The sequence below is a fragment of the Acipenser ruthenus genome, chromosome 1, assembly GCF_902713425.1.
Source record: "Acipenser ruthenus chromosome 1, fAciRut3.2 maternal haplotype, whole genome shotgun sequence".
Lineage (NCBI taxonomy): Eukaryota > Metazoa > Chordata > Actinopteri > Acipenseriformes > Acipenseridae > Acipenser > Acipenser ruthenus.
Genome location: NC_081189.1, coordinates 9,165,742 through 9,184,069, shown reverse-complemented (window position 1 = coordinate 9,184,069; position 18,328 = coordinate 9,165,742). Strand labels below are relative to the sequence as shown.

Here is an 18,328-nt window from a genome sequence, read left to right as displayed (position 1 = left end):
AGTTTTTTTTTGGTTTTTTTTTTAGTAAACAATCCGGCTCAGCTGAATACTGGTGCTGTTAATGTCAAACTGAACGGAGACATTGGCAATACATTGTATGTCTGTTTCAGGGAACCAAAAGGGAAGGTGGTTTCAGGGGACAAACAATTTTAATGAAAATAAAAATCTGAAAGAAATACGTATTTTACAATTTAAATATGTTCATTCAGTTTGTATAGTTGACCCTGAATTATTTGGGGCTCTCACTCGCACCTTTTGTTGTTGATAACACTGTTACTAAAGTAGACAGGGTGAGCTGTACATATTTTCTTTTAGGAGTTGTGACTTTTTTATTAAAACTAGTATGTTTAAGGTACCTTGATGTATTTGCCATGCTAAATTAAATCATGTGCAGCAGATCACATTGTCATTTTTGAGAATGTGTTTCCTTGGTTTCCTGAACAGAATTGGGCCAATTCCACATTATGTGTGTTAGTTCCAGTTTGGGGCACACACACCCTCTTGCACTGGAACGTTGTTCTTGATTCAAACTGGTAAGGAGTGATTTCCAGAGTCCTTAGTGTTGCTGTAACGTGCAGTGTGCGATTGCCTCACCGCAGCACTCACTGTGCAGCTCCTCATTCTGTTTGACACTGCTAATAGCACAGACCTAGAAATTTCAAAAGTAATGCTGGCATCAGTACTTGAACAGGGTATTGCAGTCTCCATTGCTGTGTTAAACTGTTTAACAGGCAAATTTATGGACATTTTCTACCACCTATTACTGAAGCCAGTTAGATTCTTTTTCCATTATTATTATTATTATTATTATTATTATTATTATTATTATTATTATTTTAACCAAAAGAACTAGAGATGTCAGGAGCTGGCTGCTTGGTTAATTAGTGAGGACCCCTGCCATGAGGTCACTTCCTATTGAAAGGGTTGCTGTTGGGGATAGTCTCATGTGTGCTCAAGAATCAGATGGCTTCAGTGTATTGAACTGAGGGGTGAAACAAAGCCACGGCAGCATGCTCTTGTATCTCCTCAGAGTCCTGTCTCGGGTCACCGCAGCTCTGTAGTTGTATTGTTGGCTAATGCAATATTGAAGTGCTGCCTCTCTGAATGGTTGACAGACGCGACTCTTTTATTTTGGGAGAGGGTTTGAGTGGAGTCCGTTCCAACAGCTGTTAGGGAACTTGCTCTGAGTAAGTCAGAGATTCCAGTTAGTCAGCATTAGTGACCTGCAAGTGTGTGGGTGCTGTTTATGTCATCTGCTCTGGGAATGGGATGAGTTAAGGAGGGCTGAGACCAAGGTCATTGCCAGGACGTCACCACTTAAGAGCTAGTTTCATAGCAGCATGATTCGTGAATGTGGATCTTTTGAATCATCCTCACATTTTCACTGACACAAATAAAGTGTGTGAATGTGGTTAAAGATAAGACAGTCCAGTTATCACCACCCTTTGTTTTTCACTAAGTTTTAAGGCTTTGAAACACCAATACTTTGATTTTTAAATGGCATGTGACACAGTTACTGAGAGACAACCCCAGCATTTATATTGTGGCAGCAGAGCATGAGGATAACTATGTTCCATATTGTAACACGATACTGCAACCTGATTAGCTTCAGAAAGTACAGTTTTCCTGAAACTGCATGGCTCATTAGTTCTGAAGTACACTGTCCATGCTGTGCATATAGGTCAGGGTTACAGACACCTTGGATACTAACCACTTTGTCCTTCAATTGGCCAGTCCCTTGTGCTTTGCCCGCTCACACCCATGAGGTGCTGTGTAGTTGAGTTCAGATAATGTGTGATACCAAAACACAAATTGGATATTGAAATGATGACAGGAGCAATTTACAGGAAAACAGCCTGCAAACATGTTGGCGGGCAGGATGAGATAAGTTTCATCCGCGTAATAACAGCAAGGCCATGCTTTGTCTCTTATCACGTCCTGTGCTGTGTGCTGCTTCGTATCTCTTAGGGATTGTTTGAGTTGTGGTGTTTATGAAACTAAAAGACCGGTTGCGATGGATACATGAAGCTATATAACCATTTATACAGGTCTCGTTCAGCTAAAGAGTTGTTTCTATGAGACTTGACCATATTTGGTGAAGTCAAGCAGATCTGTGGTAAATAGCAAATACAGTGGTACAGTATATTCATAATAATGACGTACAAAAGAGTGTGTACTGTAACATACAGGGATTACACGACAACAACATAATAAAATAAGCAAATATATAGATGATAATGTATTGTAAATATACAGTAGAGGTAAACACTTAGTTTTAAATATTTAAGCTTAGTTCAAATGTAATAAAATACATTACAGTATATTATATAAAGACATTGATTAAACAAATCACCATATACAGTTGTAGTCAAAAATTTACATACTCCAGTGGAAATTTAGAATTTCTAGAAATTTCTCAAACAAAGAATTTTAGGAAACATCTTTTGAAGCAAAAGCAATTTTTTTTGCAAAACTCCAAAAGTGCTAATTCAAACACACCTCTTTAGACAACACCTGTAAAACTCAACTCTTCCCTTCTGGACAATATAGCACTCTGCCTTTAATGCACTTTAACACACTTATCTGCTCCCTATGTTACTGTATTTAATCTGGCATTTAACCCAATCTGTAGTATTTTGTATTTCACTTGCACTCATATCTAACCCTGATGTAACTTTCAACACTGTTATCTGCTCTTGAACTGCCCCGATGTCAAATCATACTGTGTTTTGTATTTTCTCTTATTAGGACTGAAGTCACTGTATTTTGTATCTTGCTCTTAATTGCACTGTAATTCTTGAAATGTATTTTTTGTATACCACTGTAAGTCGCCCTGGGTAAGGGTGTCTGCTCAGAAATAAATAATAATAATGTAAACTTTTGACTACAACTGTATATGAAACCTAGAATCTTTCTAAATGGTGGGAAGCTGGCATACAGGAGTTTAGGGTTGAGTCTGATCTACGGTTAGGTTAGTCAATCCCAATGTTTGATCTTAATGAAAGGCTGGTGGTTGGTCAGTAATGAATGTTTTAAAAGGCCATAGAAGCAGTTCCAGTTTGTAAGTGGCATAGCGCCAGGCTGTGGCACGACTGGCAGGGAGGCAGGGAGGCTGTCGTTCTCAGCTGAGTGAGTGGAGCCCTTTGTGCAGCGATGCAAATGATTCTGCTGTCCTGAGCTAGTTAAGGAAGCAATGATGATAGGAGGGGTCTGCCTTATGATGTCATCAAAGAGGGAAAACTAGCAGCTGTGAGTAAAGCACATGGGACCTGAGTTGAGCCCTGTAGGTGTTGCTGTTCCACACAGGGCTGGTCCATGCTGTTGCTGATGGCTGTCTTAAGGTTTTTGCCCACGCGATGATGCACTGTGAGCTCTGGATTGGTGCAGGTATCAAAGTGTAAAACGCCTCGAGGCTCGTGCTGTTAGCCAACGAATAAATGGAACTCGACATGCTTTGCTCAAATTGTTTTGCGAAGCACAAATCCGTCAAGCCATTAATTTAATGTTGAGTAGTGAGTGTGCAGGCCAAAGCAGCAACATGCTTAAGTGAATTTCCTTTAGAAAACCCCAAAAAGCTCATTGTACAAACACCCCACAATAAAAGAGAGAAAAAAGCTTTCATAATGAGCACAATTGCCATGCCATGCCATAAAAAGGATGAATTCTATCATTTTGAATTCTATGATTTCAGGCTACTGAGCACAAATATGGAAGTTCATTTTACTTGAGCCTCCAATTTTGATTACATTATTCCAAATTACAAGTCAATGTTAAGTCTTATATCCTCTAAAAAGAGTGTTTTGATTGTACTAAATATATGGCAGCAATGCATTTAAATTAAAATTGAAGGCTTGGAGAGACCTACTCGTACTGTGGTGAAGGCACATTCATATTCTGATTTGGCTAATTATGTAAAATAGTTTTTATTTTTTTTATACAGGAAAGCTTCTTTGTAAATAAAAAGTCCTTCTCAAGAAAGGTTAAATGGAGGACAGTGAGATTACATCAGATGTCTCGATGGGAGCTTTTGCGTGAAGCTAGTATAGGCAACTGAACCAGCGCCACACACTGTCTGCAGCTGTGCTTCTTCATAAGCTCTTTGATTAGGCAAGCTGATTGGTCAGTGACCACCTGATAAGCTCTTTGATTAGGCAAGCCGATTGGTCAGTGACCACCTGATAAGCTCTTTGATTAGGCAAGCCGATTGGTCAGTGACCACCTGATAAGCTCTTTGATTAGGCAAGCTGATTGATCAGTGACCATTTGATAAGCTCTTTGATTAGGCAAGCCGATTGGTCAGTGACCACCTGATAAGCTCTTTGATTAGGCAAGCCGATTGGACAGTGACCACCTGATAAGCTCTTTGATTAGGCAAGCCGATTGGTCAGTGACCACCTGATAAGCTCTTTGATTAGGCAAGCCGATTGGTCAGTGACCACCTGATAAGCTCTTTGATTAGGCAAGCCGATTGGTCAGTGACCACCTGATGAGCTCTTTGATCAGGCAAGCCGATTGATCAGTGACCACCTGATAAGCTCTTTGATTAGGCAAGCCGATTGGTCAGTGACCACCTGATAAGCTCTTTGATTAGCCAAGCTGATTGATCAGTGACCATTTGTTAAGTTCTTTGATTAGGCAAGCCGATTGGTCAGTGAACATTTGCCATAATGACATTAAAATAAACGAGCTCCCTGAAAAGTAAATTGAACTAAACCTAGGCTGAATAAGTGAGCTTGAAATATGTGGGCATGTCTGCTCTGTGAAGGGCACACTCTGAACAGCTGAAACAAGCCACTTATCAGGGCTGGAAATCCCTGCGGCAGGATGGCACGGGGCCAATTAAAAGGTTGATCTTGCCAGCAAAGCTTAATACCTTTTTAGCAAGGTTTTGCCAGCAAGTAGATTTTATTTTTAGTGATTTTTTTTTTTTTTGGGGGGGTGGGTGTGGGGGTTCTCTTATCAGAGGTTCTGGGTGGTTGTGTTTTAACTAAAAATGAATAAAAAGAAGAACCGAATGACCTTGGGCATTTTTGGATCTGTATAATGGGAGGCTGGATGAAATGGCTTCTTAACCCAAGTCAAAGTGAACATGGTCTAAGCCAGGGGTGTCCAATTACTGTTCTGGAGGGCATTCCACTCCAGGGTTAACAGGTAAAATGAGATCATTAATCACTTCAACTTAATTGGTTCAATTAAACAATTTTTAGAACAGGGTTGTGGAATGGCCCTCCAGGGCTGTGATTGGCCGCCCCTGTTCAAAACAATCTACCGCAAAAAGATAGGGATGTGTGAGAAAGGGTTAGTGAGGCGAGAGAAAAGGCTACCAAGGTATTATTGTGTGATATTTTAACTAGTGTAAAGCATGAGAAAGATGTTGTGGAGTAAACTTAGCTTTTGGTTGCAGATCAAACTATCTGGAATAGTAAAACTCACTGAGTGCATTATGCTGTGCCACCATGTACTATATACTATAACCAGAATGCCTCACTGGACAGTCCCTGCCATCTATAGATATACACTTAAAAGATTGTTTTGGCTGGTCTCCAAATCACTAAAGCTGCTAAGAAAGAGAGTTAAGAGATGACCAGTACAAGCTGAGGTAATGCTTTGGAACTGAAAGCTCCTTGGTTTTTTTTTTTTTTTTTTTGGATTGAATGCTCTGATTGGACGTTGCTCTTGGACACCACCGTTCCATTTAGTGGAGCAGAACATAAACACTATACAGCTGCAGACCTGATTCAGAGCAGTGGATTGGGAACAGATGGAGAAGATGAGATGCCTTCCTAGACTCTGGATTCTCATTCACTAACATGTCACTCAAACCTCCCTGTTTCAAAAGTCCTGGTCTAAATTCATCAGTGTTATCAGGCCTGTGGATCTTGACAGTCCAATCATGACACACGCATACAGATCCAGTTCAGGGGACTGCATGTTTATAATTACTGGGTGCTAGTCCTCATGAGATTAGAATCAGATAGAGGGCAATCGTAATCTTAAAGCATTATTATTCTTAGCTGTAAAGATTACATTTTAATGGGATGCTTACTGCTGTGTAGCTATGTAGTGACAACAGCAGAAGTCACGCTAGCTTTTCTGTTCATGCGTTCCTGAAAACCACATGCCCAAAATGTTGCATTCCATCCATCAGATATAAACGATCAGTTGTTAACACAAAGGCTACTAAACTCCAGGGATGTGCATTTTGTACATTTTTATGAACTTTTAAACTATGCTATATCATAGTTTTAAACAATCTCTGTCTGTGTATAGATATACATATGAACACAGACACACTTTTTTCTTCATGCTAGTATATACTAACAGTAAACAGTTCCCATGACATCGAGATGGGATTCTAAGCATTGTTTGTTGCCTTCATCTACGTGTGTTTTCATCTTTTCTGCATTCCAATAACACGGACAGCGACAGCAACAGCATCGCCGTGTCTGAGTCTTTTAAGTGAAGATTCTTGAAGATCTGTATTTGCATTTTTTTGCCCAGCAGCTCTTTCACACACACTACAGTACATCTTGCCGTCTCGATAAACAAGTATTTGCAGACCAAGCAAGATTCTGTTGCTGCATCTATTTCAAACGGAACCACAGAGTCTTCATGGTTTTGTTGGAGTTTGGTTGGAAGAAATGTTTTTTCATTTTTTGTTGGATCAAATGGCTGCTTTTTGTTTTCCGATGAAAGAAATTAAAAGCTGTAAAAAATATCAAATGAATTATAAAACTGCAAACAATTAGAGGAGTGGAGCAAAACAGCCAGCTTCCACAGCCAGGAACGATGCCTTCCATTAATCTGCTGCTTACTGAGGATTCCCCAGCCAATGATGATAAACCTTTCACTGTCAGCTGTTACACATATGTGGGTTTGTGGGTACATTTCTAAAAGCAGCACTGATTTAAGATTAAAGGTACAGAATTTGGGTAAACAGAATCTTGCTGTGTAGTAATCAGTCATTCATCATGTTATGGTAAACTCAGACGGGATGGCAACATGTTTTTGCCAGTCTGACTGTCAGAAGCAGGGATTTTATAGAGTATTGGATGATGGACTGCTGAAAGGAAGCAGCATGCACCTTTTCTAATGGAAGCCACGGTAGCTCTAAGTGGTTAAACTCCTATTTGTTGCTAAAGGTGTAATAATGAATGATGGATGCTGGTACAGTATAAGGAGTACAGCCAGTCCATGGTTGATAGAAACATCTCTGCAGGGTTTGTGTATTCCTGGAGCAGCCATTCCCCGGATGAGAGGCAGCCATTCATGATGCACTGCCGTTTACCCTGCAGCACATTTGTGTCTGTCTCCTGGGCATGCATTTCTTCTTCTTCCTAACCTGTGTAGGGGCGCTTGGGGAATGACTGCTCAAGAGGTTTCCTGTTCTACCCATATCTTGAAGGCAGTTTTTTTTTTATCTTGTATCTTGTAATAAGATTTTTTATCATATTTTAAAAACTGTTGGCTTTGTGCCCGTCAGTGAAGGTACCACATTTTCTAATGGGAAGTTCTGTGCCTGAGGCAGCAAGTAACAGTGAATAATAGTAGTGTCTGAGCATGTTAAGATCTGAAATGCATACAGTCTTTCATTCTACCTGGTTTGACTCGCACTATTGCTCAAGCATTTGAGAGAAGCAAACTGTTGAAGTATGAAGGCGAGCTAGCTAGTGAAAGGTAAAAAAAAAATAAAAAAAAACATTCAAGAACTGAAGTGAATTAAAGAGATCCTGTATTAAACTTCAGGCACAATATGATCCTGGTAACAAATTATGTTACAATTGTTTTGTGACTCTGTCTCAGCAATTGTGAAACTTAGTCCTGTAAGGGGATGTGGCTCGTCCGAGTACAGTTTAGCAGAGTCCTGTAAGATGTGGCTCGTCCAAGTACAGTTCAGCAGAGTCCTGTAAGATGTGGCTCGTCCAAGTACAGTTCAGCAGAGTCCTGTAAGGAGATGTGATTCGTCCAAGTACAGTTCAGCAGAGTCCTGTAGAGATGTGGCTTGTCCAAGTACAGTTCAGCAGAGTCCTGTAGAGATGTGGCTCGTCCAAGTACAGTTCAGCAGAGTCCTGTAGAGATGTGACTCGTCCAAGTACAGTTCAGCAGAGTCTTGTAGAGATGTGGCTCGTCCAAGTACAGTTCAGCAGTCCTGTAGAGATGTGGCTTGTCCAAGTACAGTTCAGCAGAAACAGGCAGGTGACTGTGTGTTAATCAATGAGGAAACCTGACTCAATTATCACCATTACCAGATCTGTTTTTCTTCCTTTTCCTTTTATCACTTGTTTTTCTTCCTGTCGATTATGACTGAGGTGCTGCTGTTTACAAGTGTGTGTTTTTTCCATAAATGTCATTTCCCAACAAGTTAAAAATGTCCTTGTTATTAGAAGCTAGGCCAGTCAGAGTACACAAAGCCTGTCTGGAATGGAATGCAGGGTTTGTGCTGGTTCTAGAGGAAATTGCTATTGAGTTTGTTGGATCATAAACTGAATGTTTCATACAATCTAGTCTGCTCAAACAAAACTATTAATAATAATCCATAGGAAATGGAAAGTTGCTGCAGTTCTCCTGGAGAAGTGGCTTCCTCAACAAATTACTAAAATATATTCCAGCTAAGCTTCAGCTCATGTACTATACCTGTGAACCCTTCTTCTCCTTTCTGCTGGGAGTTTGAACAGCCTTCTCACATTGCAGTCCTGCACAAGGAGACAGCTGTGCTGGCTTTGGCAATGTGGTCACACTGAGGCGTGATCCGAGGATAACTGAAGATACGATGGAGACGGATATTGGTGGTACTACTTTCTGCATGGTTTAAGTGGTGGATTAGGTCAGGCAGATCACCCTGGATCAAGATTGAATGGGTTCTGTTCCATTGCAGACTCCCCACATTCTTCACCTATTACACCTCACTTTGCTTGAGGCTAGGTTGCCACACTTACACCAGATGGGGAATACGGATGAGCCACCTAATCTCTACATGCACTGTACTGTACTGTACCTAGCAGGTTAATCCTCACCAGTGATCTGAGAGTCACATATCCTGAGAGGCTGACTGACCTCTGGCTTGCTTATAGAATACTGATCAACCCAGATGGAAACAGAAGTATTGATCCACACTGAATGAGGTTCAGTAAGAGCAGCTTGCTATCAGGGCTAAATGTCTTGCTCTGCCGGCGCTATAAATATGTTTTAAGCCGTGTGCATTTTCTCTGAAATGATCCTGAGTTTTTGATTTGTTTGAAATTTAAATATAATTTTGGTTAGTAATAATTTTCTTTTTTTAATTTTGAAATGTAATGCAAGGTCTGGGTGTTTTATAAATGTAGGTATTTTCCACTGACAAGACCTTTCCTGTTTGTTTTATTTTATTGTTGTTTTCCCATACAGTATCTTCAGGAGAATTGACATTGTAAAGTGAGTTATTTTGCAATCGCCACAACATTTCCCTCAAGCAGTTAGTGTGGGAACTTTTCATCTCCAGATAAACTTGTACAGGATTTGACTTGCCCGTCCAGGTCTATGTTCTTGTTGACTCAACTCTAGCAATAAACACTGAAGCATATTATTGAGAAATCTGATTTACAACCTGTCAGACTTTCTATGTGTGCTGAAGCAAATCACTCCTGGCAATGTTTCTTCTCTTTGAAATAAAGATGAGTTGGTTGGGAAAAAAAAAAACAACACCAACCAGAAATCAAGGAGTGGGTCCTTCAGTGAAGAATAAAAGAATACTTTGTGTACTTAATCAGTGTCTCTTGATGATCTTAGCACAGCTAAGAAGATAGCAAACCAGCTTTCTGTATTGTGCACAGTTTCTATGCTGGGACAAATACTCCAACAAACATTAAAATGTATATACTGAGTGACTGAGAGGGCAGTTCAGTCTCCAGATTGTTGCAGCCACGAGACCGGCAATTCATTTTGATCAAGACAGTCTTGACAGGTTTCCTCACCAAGCATCCCATGTCCCAGTAATATGAATCCCAGCTCTACGGTGTGTGGTGCTGTTTCTCCTTCATTAAGATGCAGAGAAGCAGTAGCACAGTTTTCAGTTTGATATGAATTGACAAGATTGTTACAGTGAGCAACATCGGTCAGAACCAGCCCTTTTTAAAACTCTATTGTTTGAACTTTGACCTGCTGATTTGTAGAATGTCTGTTTGCCGCACTACAATAAGCAAAATCGTTCAGCCAGGAATACATGGTGATAGCTGATTTGGAGATGGATCTGTGAAAGTCAGTAATCCAATAGCCAGGCATTGGTTGTACTACAGTTCACAGCAAAGATGTTTTAGTTTGTTTTTCATAGTTTGAGTTTAGTTCAAGTCAAATGTTTGTTGCGGGTCTGTACCCCCTGCACTACCAGCAGATGGAAGTGATCTCAGAATTGTGTTGATCACCTGTGACCCAGACTGGAACTGAATGGGTGACCTAAAGGTCAAAGGGGTCATGTCCCACTGCCAATCCGAGGAGCTGCCGCTCATTCCAGGGAAACCTAACTCTGTCACTGAGTCTCCGGTAACTCCATAATGTCTAAAATAACAGTAATCCCATCAGTGTAATCATGTCATGCTTGTCTGGTAAGTAAGAAAGTCAGGATATACCCATTTAAAAAATAAGCAAAACGCATGTTAACAAGAAAATCCCCAATTCATCCAAGTGTATTGTGGCGAAAGATGTCAGCGTTTTTTTATAGTATCGATCTACTGTACGATTTGATGATAGAATTTCTCCCTTTTAATATTATTATGTTAAAATTATTTTTTAGAAAAAGATGTTTGCATGTGCATTGAAACAGACCCCCCATGTCTTATATTAGCCCTCTAATGCATTGTAATATAGAACGAAAGTCTCAAACAGGGCCCAGTATGTGACACACCTGTCCTCCCAAGCAGTAAAGGGTTTTCTCACAATAGACAAATATTTACACACAAGGGCAAAGGGAAGTCCAGACCGTAAACCGTAGTCTCAGAGTGGTGACAGTGACATCAACGACCATCAGTCCTGCCCACAGGTCTTTTTAACCAGAGCTCTTACTGCTTGGCCCAGTCACTTAGCGTCCCAAGCCTTCCTCAGCTCCACGTTGAATGAGAAATATCAGGCGATTTGTGTTTTCTGGTGAAGAAAAGTTGAACCACATCATCATCCATCTGATGCCAACAGTCTCCTCACTGCCAGGCTGTTTCACATGTGGAAAACATTCAGGCCCTGCTTTTCAATCCTGCTTTATTGCAGCCGAAAACACATTGCAGCTGAAATGTAGGGCAAACATTATACGGCTTGAAATTAGTTTTGTGATTCATTTATTTTGTACAGATGCTCTGTCATATTCCTGAGTCATGGGGGATTCAGCCCTCCAATCATTTTAAATGGGTTTCTTTTACTTCAGACAGACCTGTACTTATCAAAACTATTTAACCCATTAAGTACCAAACACAATTTTATTTGGAAAAAAAACCGAACACAAGCTGTTGCCTATTTATGTAATTTGATACATTGTCGTTACAGAGGCATTCCATTGTATTGTTGTAGTACCTGCTGTAATCAAGTCCTTTCACAGTCATTTCATAAGCCTGAGAATACCTGGTTTCCTTGAGGTTTTATGTTTACTAAAAAGGTGCTTAATAATAACTAATTAGCAGACAACAATGTATTTGGTCTTTCTGAAATTAGTTTACAATCCCAATAAAATGTTAATTTTAAGTGTGTCTGAAACTTGGCAGCCTGCTCAGGCCTCTGGCTTGGAACCTGCCAGTTCATATCTAAATTTTTTTTTTATTTTGAATCGCTAATTATTTTTATTTCAACCCGGCCCACCGCTGCCATCCCTGTGCTGACTAGGGAGAGATGAAGACGGACACACGCGTCCTCCGAAATGTGCGCCGTCAGCCGTCCGTTTCTTTTCACTCTGCAGGCCCGCCATGCAGCCACCTCAGAGATACAGCGTCGGAGGACAACGCAGCTCTGGGCAACTTACAGGCAAGCCTGCAGGCGCCTGGCCAGACTACAGGGGTCGCTGGTGCACGGTGAGCCGAGGACACCCTGGCCGACCTAAGCCCTTCCCCCACCCGGGCAGCCACTTGTGCGCCGCTCCCTGGGAACTCCTGTCCACGGTCGGCAGTGGAATAGCCTAGACTCGAACCTGCGACCTCCAGGCTATAGGGCACATCCTGCACTCCACGTGGAGTGCCTTTGCTGGATGCGCCACTCTGAAGCCCAGTTCATATCTGTTCTGACAAGGGCGGTAAGCCTTTGTGGTGTCATACTTCTGGGGTCTGGCTGTCATTTTACAATTTACAAGTTATGATTAAAGCTGGGTTGCAAGTCTAAACTGTGCTAATGAGGTTTATTGTGATCTTTGTCTGAGAAACGTCAGAGTCCCCAGGGAGTGGGCAATCACAGGCCACCAGGGGGGTTTCACTCTACCTGTCAGGTCTTTATGAAAGTTTTACTCCCTGCAGTTTCCCCACTTTATCTTGTGTGAGAATGCATCAGCACTGTAGACCTGCACTCTGGAGATGCAGTGCTCTCTGCATCAGCACTGCAGACCTGCAGTCTGTGGAGATGCAGTGCTCTCTGCATCTGCACTGTAGACCTGCACTCTGTGGAGATGCAGTGCTCTCTACATCTGCACTGTAGACCTGCACTCTGTGGAGATGCAGTGCTCTCTGCATCAACACTATAGACCTGCACTCTGTGGAGATGCAGTGCTCTCTGCATCAGCACTGTAGACCTGCACTCTGTGGAGATGCAGTGCTCTCTGCATCAGCACTGTAGACCTGCACTCTGGGAATGCAGTGCCCTCTGCATCAGCACTGTAGACATGTATCCTCAGGAGAGGTCCTCAGAAGCGGATCTCTGACAACACAATCACTGCTTTTTCTTTTTGTTATGATCATATATTTATATCCAGTATGTATTTATTGCTTGATTGTTCTTGTAATCTTATTGTTTTGACGAGATTTTAAGAGCACGGTTTCCTGGTTTAAAAAGGCAGGTTGGGACATGGAGACTGAGACTGTGGTTTAGTGAAGTGCGCCTCTAGCTTGTTTACCGAGAGAAGGAAAGCAGCAGTGCAGTCCAGAGCAGGAGCAGACAGCTTACCCTTAGAAGCTTTGCCCTTCCTGTTTTTAACTAGCAGGCTCTTTAGAGAGGCAGTGTCTGTTTGTTTAAACTCTAAAGTATTGAGGCAAGCTGTTTTTTTTGTGAAAGATCTGACCCTTTTGTCCCACAATACACTTTCATACTTGTCTTTTTTTTTTTTTTTGGACATTACCATAGTTTTATACGGCTTTGGTGGCTGCTGTTGTTGGGTCTGTAATGTTCTGCATTCAGTGCTTGTGTTATATTGGTCTTTGCCGCACCAGCCCATAGGGTGCAATAGTCCAGTTTATCAATGGCACTTTACTTTTGAGGCTGCGTGTGACATGGGACTGCATTCTTTGTTACACAGTCTGAGCTCTCCACCATTCTGTTCCTACCTGTGAATGCAAAGTAAAGAGGCATGTTTACAAAATGCATGTTTCTGTGTTATCATTTTTGGGAATAATATTACAGGGTCCAGGTAAAAAATATACAGAAATAATTGATCTTTCCTGATTTTTAACATGTGTAATGTCTTTGTTTTTGTTCAGGTCTTTTCTTGATCCTGGGCCTGATGTTGTACCCGGCTGGCTGGGGCTCTCAGAAGGTGCAGGATTACTGCGGCCATGATGCGTCTCCATACAAGGTGGGGGAGTGCTCGCTGGGCTGGGCCTTCTACACAGCCATCGGGGGCACCGTGCTCACCTTCATCTGTGCCGTGCTCTCTGCACAGGCTGAGATCGCCACGTCCAGTGACAGGGTGCAGGAGGAGATCGAGGAGGGAAAGAGCCTCATCTGCCTGCTGTGAGTGCCAGGGAGTCCTCCTCTTCCTCCATGCCTGGGAATCTGGGATCTTTCCCAAGGAGCCCTCCTCCTCCTCCTCCTCCTCCTCTTCCTCACCTGGGAATACAGGATCTTTCCCAAGGAGCACCCCTCCTCCTCCTCCTCCTCGCTTAGGAATACAGGATCTTTCCAAAGCACTGCTCCTCCTCCATCCATTCTCCTTCTCCATGCCTGGGATTACAGGATCTTTCACAAGGAGCACTCCTCCTCCTCACCTGGGAATACAGACTCTTTCCATCATCTCTGCTCAGTGTAGAAAGGGAGCACAACATTGTTTACCACTAAGACTGACAGCCTGTGGTCCTTAGGCTGCCATGGTCTTGTTGTTTTTGACTTTTCTAATCGTCGTTGTATGCAGCATCAGGAAAAAAGGCTCGCCCTGTGGCAATCCGTTTCTTAATTGTTTGTTTTTTTGTGTCTGAACACAAACGGGTGTGTCAGTATGGTGCCAACATAAGCTACAACGACACAACATGATTTGTATATACCTTGTAAATAATGTACAGAATGTGTTGCATAACAGACTGATTGAATTTGTTGAATTTTAATCTAAAAAACCAGCAGTTTTGTACTCAAACCACTATGTTCTATAAAAACAAAACTTTGGTAACAACTTCAGTGCCCAGCATTGTGCTCAAAAATACTTTTTCACAGTTTTTTTTATTCTTTTCCATTATGATGCACGATACTACCAACTGAGATCAGTCAATATATCGGGGCAGCTAGTGTGGTTGGCTGTCGGGTTACCAGTACAAGGTGCTGTGCTGGAGCAAAAGCACATGACTGAAATGTATTCGTTATCCCTCTACAGCCCTCCCTTGGCCTGAAATCCACTCCTTGGGATCCGAATATAAAAGATGCTCTGTACAGGTTCCAAACCATTCTGTGAAGCGTGGTTCTTCAGAGAGGACCACGCGTCCAGAGCATAAAGGACAATACCAGATAGCGGTGCCAACAGCTCCTTCCAGTACCCTCTGTCTTCAAATTCTTGCAGGATCGAATATCTTTTCCCCACATGCCAGAGCTTCCAAACTTAAAAACAAAAACTAAAACTATATTTCAGCCCCCTCCCCACCCTCTGGGACGCCTTGGTGCCGGCTGCTGTCTCCCCCCACACCAGCCAGGGAACCTGGCCAAGGCTGCCTTCTCTTACACAGGGATGTAGTTTCCATCATTAACTACAGGCTGGGATTGTAGTTTCCTGGGCAGTCTGCAGCTTGGGGCAGCTAATGCCAGAAACAATAGTGTTCTCAATAGTGCTCTCCCAGCGCAAACGCCTGGGGCTGGCTCAAGCAGTCATTGTTCTGAGTCCTTCAAGCAAGGGTGTGCTGTTATCAATGACTGAATAAGTAGACGTTTTCTGTTTATTTCAAATAATAAGTGCACCGATGGATGAGTTTAAGCTGAAGTGGTGTATATCTGAGAAAAAAAAAAAGAAATCTAAAAGGTACTGTAACAATGTCTGTTATGGAAATCCTGACTATAATCTAGAGTAGCATTGCAGTCTTTTATTCCAGTGTAGTTTTTACTCCCTTGGTTTTCATTCTGTGAGAAAGCAATTGCTTTCTGGGTCTGTGTTGTGTAGAGATACAAGCAGGTTTCTACACTCGTAATCAACAGATGTGTTCACCTCACACCCATTTTTACACCAGCTGGTAAACTGCAGAAACCTCCCTCCTCATAATTCACTGAAGTGCAATGGCAACGTGTGACTCCAACACTGGCAGGTCAGTGCTGTACTGAACGTTAATGGACCTGGCTGTATCATCTGTGATGGATCCAGTTCAATACACTTTTTATTATTTCCAGAAAGATGGCTCAGTTCTAAGTGGGTTACTTTTTCTTTTTCTTGTTAACAAGTTTGAGTTATAATAATAATAAAAAAGATGCCCCCGCCTTCAGAGGAAATTAAGATATGAGCGTCCAATCATCAACCAGCTATTCAGCCTCGATTACTGGCTTTCAGCCAACAATCGGACACGCTTCATTTACAAGGTCTCCGAAGTGCCTTGACATCAGGATAGTGAAAACTGAAAGCAGGACGGCTCACACGAACATTATAACCATCTAAACAAAGGCCTACTGTGTACCCCCCCCCCCCAAAAAGGAAACTGGAAGGTGCAACTTTTTGGTTTAGAGTGAAGTTTACAATGTAAAGAATGAAAGGGTGAGCACCTTGCCGAGTGATCCTGCTGATGTAAGCAGTCTTGTGAAGTGTTCTGCCGGGAATGCCAGTGAAACGGGTTGAGAGCCAAAGGCAGCTGCAGTAGTATCGTGTCTCAGCAATGTCAGATTTATGAAATTGACCCTGCAAACTCATTTCAATCTCTAGGGGAGGAAGAACAATATGTTCAGTAACATATTTCATTTCCGCTTTTTAACTAAAAAAAAAAAAAACAATGGAACTTTTATGTTGATTTCTTCAGACTGGAATGTCCCTACCTTCTAATTAAAAAAGAAAACTGGTGTGCTTCTCAAACGGGACACAGTCATTCTTTAGGTTGCTTTACCTGCACATGTGCGTCCATTTCAATAATGTCATTGGCAAAATATAAAATAACTTCATTTCACTTTGGCAGAACAGTGAAATCTAATGTTGGTATGTTTACAGAAGTCAAAATATATATGAAGCAGGTCCCTTCTGCTAACCAACAACTTTTATGAATCCTTCATTTTCAAATTGTGGGGAAAATGACACGTGTTCTTGTATATTGACTGCATGGGTTGATTGTTTTGTTTGTCTGATTGTAAGCAGGCTGCTGTTGAGCCTGTATACCAATGTCAAATACATGTTGTAGGGTTATTTCCCCCCAGCTTTTCCAATGTGTTCAATGTCTGTGGTGTGTGTGTGTGTGTTTTTTTAATGTATGTATTGCAAGGTGCCATAGTCTTTCCTGTAAATGTAACCTATTTAAATATATATGTGTATACGCCTAAGTATGTGAGATATGTGCAATATCAAAACATGGTGCATCTAGGCAAAACAAGTGTGAAAAGAGGCTTGTGTCCTTGTACTCCTTCCACTACCCTAGCATGCCTTAAGAGTTTTAAAATCACTACCTATTTAGAACCAAACAGGTGAGTACCCAACATTACTGCAGCTGGAATCCAATGTTTGTCCTGCAGTGTGATCTTCACTCCAGCGAACGGAACAGATACATACAGTCCACCACAGCATGCACTGAAGAGATCTGTGTCTGCTGATGTCAGAGGCTAATGCCTTAGTTTAACCCTTTAATGACAACTTTTGACTTCACCAGACATCCGCCAAAAGCCAATAATTACCCTGGCAATGTGGTTTCTTTCTGGGAGAATTCCCTTCTGCGGGAGCTCTGTGATAAATGTGATGTTTGGATGGATGCCCTGGTAAGAAAGATGCTGGCAGTGCTGTCTCTTATCACCCCTCATTCAGCTCTGCGTATACAAGCACGGTGTGCGTGTGATTGCAGCAATGGGGCTACCTACTGTATTACAGCAGGAGTCCTATGCTTTCTGAAGTCTCCCTCTTCATCCATAACCAGGTCATTCTGCATGACAGCTGTAGTGCTATCTCTTCACACTTCCTTTTCCTGTTCCCAGCTCTCCCATTCCATTCCATGTGCCTTTTATAGAAATTATTATTCAGCCAGTGATGTCTTAAAAAAAATACAAAAAAATCCCACCCCTTTTTCAAACCCACATGCTCATCACTGTATCAAAAATGAAAAGGGCAAGAATATCATAATACTGTGACAGCAAACAGCCTCCTGAGATTTAAGACACTTGTAGTAAAAGCATTGCTGAGGGTGATGTCAACTTGTAAGCAGCAATGATTTCGTAGGGCAATATGTCGTTTCCATTGTCAGCCTCCCTTTGTTTGTCAAATCATTGAATTTCTGCTGTTCCGCTTATCAGGTGACCGGAGAGCCTTATTGGGGGAATGCTGGAGTTGTATTGTAGAGGAAGACGCCTCTGGGTTTCCTTCCTGTTGACCATTTGTTTGTAGGCTTCTGTAACAAGGGAATTCAGCAGCAATGCACCGAGGCATGCCGTGCTCTCATGATACTGAAATGAGCGACGCTACTTTGAAATAATAAACCTGGTCTTGTTTAAATGTCTTCGTCTTCATTTCTTTACTGAATGTACATTTGGGAGCTATTCTTTACACTGTTGGCAAAACAAATGGCAAACAGCTCATTCAAAAATGGTGGCAGTAAATGGAAATGTGTGTCAGAATGGGGAAACTAAATGGCTTTGCTGGCCAATAATGTTCTGAGGTTTATTCTACGCAGACATTCAAATGGCATTACTATAGTTATTGATGTAGTAAAGCCCTGAATGGTTGTCGTTTCCTGTATTCTGTACACTAGATGCTTTTGCACTATGATGTCCAGAGTGGTTTTGTTACATATCAGAGGTAGGCATT

The 18,328-nt window shown here is 41.8% G+C and overlaps 1 protein-coding gene across 4 annotated transcripts in view; it reads left to right on the top strand.

The window, feature by feature from the left end:
- Window positions 1-18,016, top strand: part of LOC117403497 (LHFPL tetraspan subfamily member 2 protein-like) — a 71,519-nt gene extending 53,503 nt beyond the window's left edge. For 3 of the 4 annotated variants that reach the window (XM_058994850.1, XM_058994737.1, XM_058994798.1), the window contains one exon: window positions 13,632-18,016. In XM_058994850.1, the coding sequence (XP_058850833.1) occupies window positions 13,632-13,888 (257 nt within the window). In that variant the 3' untranslated portion in view covers window positions 13,889-18,016. The remainder of the gene's footprint in view (window positions 1-13,631) is intronic. The other variant, XR_009308028.1, reaches the window with a different exon arrangement.
- Window positions 18,017-18,328: the final 312 nt, after the last annotated feature.